This window comes from Populus euphratica, unplaced genomic scaffold, assembly GCF_000495115.2.
Source record: "Populus euphratica unplaced genomic scaffold, PopEup_1.0 scaffold1240.1, whole genome shotgun sequence".
NCBI classification, from domain to species: domain Eukaryota; kingdom Viridiplantae; phylum Streptophyta; class Magnoliopsida; order Malpighiales; family Salicaceae; genus Populus; species Populus euphratica.
In genome coordinates this window covers 19,371-29,280 of record NW_011501099.1, presented here as the reverse complement: position 1 = coordinate 29,280, position 9,910 = coordinate 19,371, and the positions used below count along the sequence as shown (strand labels likewise).

At 31.7% G+C, this 9,910-nt stretch overlaps 1 protein-coding gene across 3 annotated transcripts; it reads left to right on the top strand.

Moving 5' to 3' along the window:
* Positions 1–474: 474 nt before the first annotated feature.
* LOC105117245 (uncharacterized) lies at positions 475–7,584 on the top strand. 3 transcript variants are annotated; one of them, XM_011014839.1, is made up of 7 exons: positions 475–585; positions 710–872; positions 955–1,048; positions 2,500–2,696; positions 5,633–5,751; positions 6,831–6,951; positions 7,339–7,584. In XM_011014839.1, the coding sequence occupies exons 1-5, from the start codon at positions 526–528 to the stop codon at positions 5,740–5,742; spliced, it is 624 nt and encodes a 207-aa protein (XP_011013141.1). In that variant the 5' UTR covers positions 475–525; the 3' UTR covers positions 5,743–5,751; positions 6,831–6,951; positions 7,339–7,584. The 3 variants fall into 3 exon arrangements, with proteins under 3 accessions (XP_011013141.1, XP_011013142.1, XP_011013143.1); XM_011014840.1 differs by lacking the exon at positions 5,633–5,751; XM_011014841.1 differs by lacking the exons at positions 5,633–5,751; positions 6,831–6,951; positions 7,339–7,584 and adding an exon at positions 3,466–3,756.
* The last annotated feature ends 2,326 nt before the right edge of the window (positions 7,585–9,910 follow it).

Genomic DNA, 9,910 nt, shown 5'->3' with positions numbered 1-9,910 from the left:
TTTTTAGGTGTCAAAATTTTTTTTTTTTAAAAGTATCTTTTTCTATTTAGTGTTTGTTGGAGGTTGGATTGCATTGATATTCTATAAAATTTTAGTTTTTTATTATAATTTATTTTTATATATATTTTTAAATTATTGTAATATATTAATATTAAAAATAAATTTTAAAATATAAAAAATATTATTTTAATATATATTCAAATTAAAATTACTTTATACAACATCATAACTAGAAAGTTATTTGTGCTTGTTTTATAATATAATTTTAGTTATTTTTTAAATAATTTTTATATTAAAATATATGTTCATAATTTTTTTAAAATTATTTTTTATTATTAATATATTAAAATATTAAAAATACTAAAAACATATTAATTTAAAATAAATAAAAAAAATAAAAAAAATTTAATTTTTTTTTAAATATTTTTAAAACCCAAACAAACAGTCACTTAAAAGCACAAAACAATGCAGTAGAAAAAGCGGGAAATTAGAAGAGCAAGAACCTGAGCCCCCAACCGAAACGCAATGGACGATTCAGGAGCGATTCTCTTTCAAATCTCTTCTCTAAAAGATATGCTCGATCAAGTATTTGTCTTCTCTTCTCTTTGATGCAATTTTTTTATTACCCTATCTAGGCCGACGGGTTCTTAATTCTTATGACTACAACAAGAATTTGGTGTTTTTTCTTAATAAAAAATTCAATGATTAGGTAAATGAGGAAATTGAAGCTAACATTCAGATAACTCGAGAGATCGAGTCAGAGATCGTCAAATGCACTGAGTTCGAGGCCGATTTGGCTGCCAGAGAATCGGACCTCACCAAGACGCTTTATTTCTCGCAATTTGAAGTCAATGGATTACTCTCTGTTGCCTGTAATTCATTTTATTATTATTTTTCTTTTGTTTTGCTTCAATTTTATTCTATCTTTTTTTATGATTTTCAAAAAATGCGCAGATGAGTCGAAGAAGTCTGTTAAATTCTTAGAGGAGGAGATTTGTGGTCTAAGAAAAAAGAAGATGGAGATGCTTGAAAGCATGGACGACAGACGGTATTCACTCAAATCTTTATTTATTTATTTATTTATTATATTTGGATTCAATCTAATTTTTTTTTGGTAGACCATCAGGTCTTCAATATACACATCAACTAATTATGCCTTATTGTTGTTTTATTAGAGAATTTATGAAATGGTAATTTGTTTTATCTTCTTCATGAACTTGGAGTTACGTATTTTCGGATGTAGTTCCACTAAGGCTTTTATTTTTAATGAGAATTGAGAAAAGTGTTTATTATTAACCAGTGGCTAAGCGGAAACAACATCAAGGGGATGGTCTTAACCAAATCGAACCGAATGAGTGATAAAAATGTATCAGTGAATATAAAAAATAACAAGGCATGGACAACAGAACCTGATAGATTAAACTTTCTTGCAAATGAATCACAACCAAGTGCTCAGTGTAATCAAGCCAAAAACATCATCCCAATCTAGAACCGAGTTACTGAAGATTGATTGTTTTCTGCTGACCAGATGGACTGAAGTATCTGAAAACATCACAGAAAACAAAACCTTTTGCTGCATTTATCCTTTAAAGGCCAATGTTCATACAGAGTAAATATTGAGCTAGGGGCTCCAAATTTCCCAAACTTTGCTGCCGTGTAAAAGAAGATGTACTGTTGTTTCTTCAAAGATGTTGCAAAGAGGGGAAAGCAGTTCCTTATGATGCTCGTGCGAAACAGCTGCTCTACGGTGCTTAGCTTGTTTATAGATGCCAGCCATTTAGGTGGGGCAATAGACATCCAAACACTAGTGAATGATGGAGCATTGTTAGAAAATAGAACATCATTTTTTATTCTGCAGCATGAGTTCACCTTGCATCCTCCATGTATCGTGTATCTTTATATTATTCTGTCAGGTTCATGAGGACATAAAGAAATATTCCAGTGTCAAGTTGTTCCGTAACAATATCTCATGTTTGAAACAGTTTCATTTCTATCCTCATATTGTTGAAAAATTATGTGAATAAGTAACACAAAGGTTTATCATCTAACTAGCTATCTAGCTAGAATTTCATTGAAGACCCATCACCATCTGATACCACCCAAAACACCTGAGAAAACTCTTGATTGCAGGATTGGATCAGAATAGGATGGAATGATTGCTCTGGAAAGATTGAATTTCTCTAGGCCATAACAATTCACTTGCAGTAGTTCAGCATTTATTTTATCCTATATTTTTAAGTCATGGAGTTTATATCTTGTATGAGGTGCTTTCACTTTCTCCAAAAAGAATTACCATATGAGTATGAAAAAATTCTTGTTTGGTTATTTGGATATTGCCACTTTTTTTTTTTTTTTTCAAATTTGTAGAATCATAACTTGGAATAAAGTTTCTCATGACTTTTGCCTACTTCTGCAAGATATGATTGCTCCTGTTTTGGTAGATATTATTTATCCTCATTTAATATTTAACATTACTAAATGTTGATTGATTCTCCACAGAGAACAGTTTGTCATGCAATGTCTAGAATTTCAAAGGGATATCGACAAAGGTGAAAATGAAGTGGTGAATTTGTTGTCAGAAAAGGAGTTTCTTGAAAATGAAATCCATCTCTTGGATGAGAAAAATAATGCTTTAAAGAATTTGATGTTGGCTTTCATGGATGAAATTGTTCAAGATCTTCTTGATTGCAACTCCGGTACATTTTCAACTTGCCCGTGCCTTTTGCTTCTTCTGGTTGAAATCATTGTTTCATTAAAATCTTGTTTTTGTTGTGCTTAAGTTGCTTATCTTCTTTCCTTGCATCAATGGTTACTCAACATCCGTTTCTATTTATAGTTTATGCTACTTTATCAATAGATTACTTATTTGATATGGTATGCCAACATTATACACTTGCATAATTTGCAGTTGCATGTTTTTAAGCTAATCTGTTAGACCATTTTTTGTTTTGTTATTTAATGAGCTCTTTATTAAGAGATTTATTGCATAGATGATTTACACCAAGATCATTCTTGGAGTACATGTATGGGTAGTTTTTAGATAAATAGTTAAATAATATAAATAATGCAAACTTAAATTCTAGTATCAAGCTCCAGTGTGAGAATATCTTTTAGATGAATACAGGAGTTGATCTAATAGTTCTTCAACTTCCATTACTGCACTTGGACCGAAACCTGTGATGAGAAACTCATTGGTTATTTTCTTCCCTTATCTATTGAAGGCTTTAACATGACGAGAACTCAACTTTGGATATTTTGACTTCAGTTTTAATTTTTTTTTCATCATTGTTGTAGTATCTGTAACGTCCTCTAGCCTTGAGTTTTATTGTTGATGCTCTATTTATTTATTTGTCGACTGAACATACGTTTTCCATTCGCACAAGTGTCTAGTAATCTTTGGTTGGATTAGATAGGGACCTATAAATTGATCTTTGCGTGTGAGCAGCCTGCTCTCCATTTGTACAGGCCTTTAATGTGAACCTTTTGACCAAGGTACTTGGCTCGTTCTGAAAAATATACCCCATGCCCTATGCCAACTACCAACAAAATGATGCCTTTCTGGTACTGCTATGAAACTCATTAGAAGGGCCCATACAATGTTGTCACAAGGCGCCCAGGTGCTCGCTTAAGTGCTGGAGGTGAGATGCCTTTCTTAGCCTAAGGCGATGGAGTTTGAAGAGGCATTGCCTAAGCAAGTGCCCGTGCATGGGAGGCAGGCGATAAAGGCGTTGCTTGATGAAAATTATCTGACACTGACACTGAAGATTAGTTTGAAGAGGTGTCTCTTCAATTTCTGTTTTTTTTATAAAAAAAACCTTATGTTTTGTCTTGTTTACATCTAGTCTTATACAAGAAAGAAATTAAGGGTAGTTTTGTTAAAAACATAAGAGTGAAGAGTGAATAGTGAAGACTAAGAACAACAAAGGTATTTCTTCAACTTTTTTTTTTTTCTGTCATCTCATCTTTTTTGTTTCTTAATTTCTCATATAAAAACTCTACTAAGTTATATCATATAAAAATTCTTTAAATTATTTTATGTTGTTTTAAAGGTGAAAAATGTAACTTTATATGACTATATTATGGTATTTTATATTTTCTTTTGATTTTCTAATGATTTAATCATAATTGGTATATATTTTAGATTTATATATCATAATATAATATTATACATGTAATTTTTTAAATCATACAGGTTGAGCATCATAGTTCATTTGGACAAAGCGTCTAGGGCATTTTCCAGGCTTGGTGCTTTTTAGCTTCTTTCATCTTTGACAACACTAGGCCCATATCATTGCAATCTTTTTATAACAGGTTGAAGAACAAGGAATTTCACAACTCTTGTTTGGGTTGATTATCTTGTAGTTTGATGGTAGAAACTCATAAATCATAATGCCTCTCTTAGAAACTTCTTGCAGTTCTAAGTTGCCTTACAATGCCAAAATCTACATATGACTCAAAATTTAGAAAAAAAAAAATGCCAAATCTGAATTTCAAAAATGAGTTTACCCCAACCTAGGGATTGAAGCCCTGAAACAATATAAGTCTTGCCTTCATTGAACATATCATTTGAGATCCACTAAAAAAAAATCCCCAAGTTGCCAAGATAAAACCAAATGGTGAATTACAAATAGATTCCCTTTTCTCTCTCAAGTTTTATGAGACTACGATTCCTTTTCCCATGTATTTGATATCTCTTTCAGGGGTAGACTGTGGACCTTGTTTCTTCATATTGGGACCTTTTAGGGAAGTGCCTGTGTTTGTGGCTGCTTTTGTGCCTACTGCATATTTAATCATGAAAATGGAAAAAAGACTCAAGCAGTATTTAGCTTCTGTCATTGACTGTTGTGGAAGAGTTTGGATTAGATCTGTCTTGCTGCCACCATGCCGGGGAGAGGAAGTGGAGTATTAGAGTGCTAGTATTGACCATTCTTTCTTTCTTTTTAGGAGTTTGTGCTTCTCGCACAGGCTTTCCTTCCTACTGTTTTTGAATTTCGATCAAATATCTCCCAATGGTTTTAGAAAAACGAGATCATATGCTTAGGATATTTTGGGAGCTCCATTAGTCTGATATTTGAATTAAGTTTGTATGGACTTGGAATTACCTTTTAACATTTTCTCAGTGAAAATTGACAAGTGTTATTCAACTTCTGTCCGAAAATGGTTCTTGAATAGTGAGAGAGAAGATATCACAATGTTGTACAGCATCATCATTTAATGAGGCTTAGCTTCGTAACATATGCATGTGTAATGGTGTACTGATCATGTCCTTGTAACATGCCAACCTCCAGCTCTGCATTTAAAAATATGCAGAATACAAACAATGTTGCTGTTTGTGAACGTCATGTCTCCCTATGGGTGCGCTGTGAGATTGTCTTTAGATTAATCTTTTTTTCATTTTCTTAATCATTCAGTAAAATTTTGAGCAGTTCCTCGTTTTTTGGTTTTGCTGCTTGATGTGTGTTCTTGAAGTTGTGATGGTGGATTTCTTTTTCCTTTTTTTTTTTGTCTTCTTATATTTCTTACGCCATTTATTGAGGAGTAGTTATAGGAATTGAAAATAATTAGCTTAACTTCAAATCCAGTGGATCATTCTTGAGTTATTTTAGTGATTTGCTGCGAGTTGTTATTGCAGCTTTAGATGTTGAGACACAGAGAAGGAATCAGGAGAATGAGAAACTGCTCAAGGATATTGATGTTATGAAGAGCATGTTGCATTCAAGTATCAATCACTATAATTGTTAGTCATCGACAGTAAGTTTACTTAACTACTTTGTAGTTTTTGTCTTTTCTATTATATGGCTGTGTTTGATCTTAGGGAAAATATAATCTGAAAATTTTAGTAATTTTTATTTACCTTTCTGCTAATGATGGAGAAGTAAATTTAAAAGTTCAGAGAAATGCAACATGGTATGTCAAGGTAAAACTGCAATGATATTTTTTGATGAACTGAAATCATATTTGCATATCCATGTGATTTTGGGCATTAGCAAGAAGGCATCTTGTACTTGTACTGTGTAATAAAAATTTTCTTGAATTCTCTGAATTGATCATCTAGCTTTTGTACTTTACAGTCACACCTTGTATTGCGATTCATTTCAGGCAATTTTCTCTGATAAAGTATTCAAATTCATTTTAACCATATTAATAACATGAAGACATGATTATAGCAATTTAATCTACACTGCTTTGCAATCTAGGGTAAGATAACAATTGAAAATGAAAAAATAAAATAAAAAATAAGAGAATGTTCAAGATCAACCTCTTTGGTTTCAATCAATTTTCTGTCAACGTGTATTTTATCACAAAAATCATATGAAAACTCATAACATCCTTACTGCTTTTACAAAATTAAAAAGATATTCGCAATGTTCTTGTGTCTCGTTGTCCCAATAAACTACAGTTAGAAAGATCATGGTGTGATGCTGTTATTCTACCATTTTTCTCCAAAAACAATATCAAGTAATTTTCTTTCGATCTTAGTAGCGTGCTACCAGAAAGCAAAGTCCATAATATATATCTAAGCAAAAAAGAAAAGAAAAGTGAATATATAAAGTATTAGGAAGAACTCTGGTAGAAAAAGGCATGTTGACCTAATTTATGAGAATAGTTCCAACTTCATAGCTTTTAAAAAAGTTCAGAGGCCTGAGAGCTAGTATCAGGTGAGTTATTGTACTTGTGCTGTTCTGTGTATTTAATAAATCATGGCAGGTGCATCCTACAAAGATCGATAGTTGTTATCATTCAATCCCTTAATAACATCCATTTTTGTGAATTATGTTGCGATTTTGAAATAATGCACCATGATCCTCACCTTGAATGCTGATTTTCAGAACTTTTGTGAGCGCAAAAATGGTTGTCTGATAACCAGAGGCATGGTTATCATCCAGTGTGTTTTTTACTCAGAATGGACTGCCTTGCAAGATGTACCAGGGCTGCACCATGATACATCGGGTAATGCTACACACATTTTCTGAGCTAATTGATAAAAGTAGCCTTATAAACTGTGACCAAAGGCTTGATAATGCTGTACTGTGCTTCATTAAATAAAGTTGGACTGTTTCTGCTCAAACTTTGTTTGCTGGTTAGAACCTCCGGGGGAGAGGAGCTATCAAATTAACAAGCTTTTGCAGTGATACAGAATTTGTAGACAGTTAGCATTTTGTCACATGTGAAGAGAAGCCTAGTCAAATTTTTGATTTACAAGGGTTGTTGCAGATATAGTTTTTATACTATGAACTTTCTTTTTTAATTGTCACTTCTGGGTAGGGGTCCGTCTCGGTCCTCACTGGAAGTTTTCGTACATTCACACCAACAGCATCTTTGTTTGGTCACTTTCAGGTAGGGGGTCCGACTTGGTTACAGTTTGGGTGCTTACTTTACCGATAGAGAACAAATTCAGGTACACACAGAAGTTGATTTGCGCAGTTCTGGATTTGTAATATAAAGTTGATATTCAAGGAAAGGACTTACCCTAGGCCTCTTCTACTGTAACTGGCTTCATTACTTGAGCCACCTAGAAGATATAAATAGGTATACTGAACCTGCTGATCGTTATAATATAAGAAGGCTCGAAACAATAAGTCTTGTTTTCCCTTACATGCTGATCTCTCGGGAACAAATAGGAAGCTTATTTGGTAGCAAGACTTCTCAGACTCTTCTATGCAAACTACCAATTAATTAAGAAGAATTATTTGGAACAGTGGACGTTCAGTGCAATAGATTGGTAATTTGATCATTTTAGCCTCAATTAAACTGTTAGATTCTGTAGCGTAAAGACCAATATCTTTCTTTACTCCTAGCAACACAGTTCGATTAGTTAAAGAGTGTAAAAAGCTGAAAGGTCTGTTCTAACATAAAAGTGAAAGCGATTGGAAGGTCCAGTGATTGTAAAGAAACCCAGACATGAGCAGAGGTTACGGTATAAGAAATAAAAGAATGTGGTTCCACAAGATAACCGAAACTAGGTTGTCCATGTCACGGACAGAGACCATGTCTGTCACGTGAACATCACATGCACCCGTGATCTTGTCGGTACCATGCAGCTAGCACTTTTCTATCGCGCGTGAAGTGTAGAATCTTTGCTCAACTCTTTGTGGCCAAATGAAAACCACTCACTTTTGGACACCCATGCTTTCTGATGTTCTCTCATTTATACCCTACAATTGACTCAGAGTTGGTAATGAACAATGAGAAAATTTACTAAAAATAAGAGGAAAAAGCTGAAAGTGCCTATTTGGTCCTGGTTTGTGACCAGCGCGTAACTTCTGAGTGGATGTTATACAATGTTGCACACCAATTTAATATCTCATGCATGTTGATATTTTACCTTTTATAGACATGGTAAGAATTGTTTTTGGTTTCGTTAAGAAACTAATTTGAGAGAGAGATACTTTTACATAACACGAGTTATGCTCTCGCCTAACAAAGGCATAGTATACGGATAGATTGGTACTTCTACTTTACGTCCTTTTGGGACATGTGAACATTCACAAGTCCTGCTTAAATAATTTCAAGGTATGTTAATTATTTATTAGCTTTACCACTAGTTAGGCGGTCAACAAAAAGTCTATCTTGAGAAAAATTATTATTAAGAGGTGAATCACTATTCATCTATTCACAATTTGTTTTTATTTATTGTAGTTTTTTTTTAATTTTTTTTTAATATTAAATTTACTTAAAATTTAATTTTATAATTTATTTTTATATTAAAAAAATTAATCTGACTCACAGTGATGTAACGAGAATGAATGGTTTTATTAAAAAAAAATGAATTTCTTAAGAAAATTATTGTGGACCTATTTCCATAATACTATTCATTATAACAGTGGAATGAAGAATTTTTTCTTTAATCATAAAATATTTGAATTAGGCGTTGATGGCAATATAATATTTCACTATGATTCAGTTGTTATTTTCAAATTGTACAAGGAAAGAATAGTCTTTTAGCTTCTTGTTTTTTGCAAAATAAAATTACTTGGCCACCTTTAAAATAAATAAAAAAAAATTGTCACCCAATAACCTTTTAGTCTTTTTAGTTTTTTAGCATAATAAAATTATTTAATTACCTTTAAAGGAAAACTAGACACTAAACTATCTTCTATGGGCTTCTTTTATTCATCATAGTTTTTTTTTTTTATTAATATTAGGTTGATCCATGTGTATTTTTGAAATATTAAATATTAATAAAAAACTTATTGATGAGTGTAGTGCACACGTCAACAAATGAGTGGTGTGTGCGGAGCTGTTCGATGACCAAACTTTCTTTTTCATGACGGTGTTTATCATCCATGATGAGGTGATGTGTGTTGTCAAGATCTTTTTAGTTTGACATTGATGACCTTTTTCTTTTTCTTTTTCTTTCTTTTTCATTTCTATACTTGGCTCTTCAAAACTTCAAAGCAACCTTTTAATTTTTTATTCTTTCATATTTGATTTTTATTTTTTTATTAATATTTATTTTATTTGAAATAATTTATAAAATTAAATCTTTTTAATTTCATCCCCCTTCATGTTTTTCATTTTTAAAATTTGATCCATTTTTTTATTTCTATTTGTTTTATTTATGATAGTTTTTAAAATTGATTTTTTTTACAATTTCATCTTCCTTAAGTTTTTTCTTTCCTATCAAATTTAATTTTCATTCTTCTTATTACTATTTATTTTTACTTTGATAATTTTTTATATTAATTTTTTATTTCATCCTTTGATATTAAATTGGTTGAGAATTGAATTTTGTTTTATTAAGTTTGGGTATAAAATTTTATTTATTTCATCCTATAATATTAGATTGATTAAAAATTAATTTTTTTTTTTAATTTTATCTTTCAAGGTTGGAGTTTTTTGGTATTGGGTTTCATTATTTTCTTCTATTTCCTTCCTTTCAATTTGTTTATTCCGCTCCCAAGTGTTT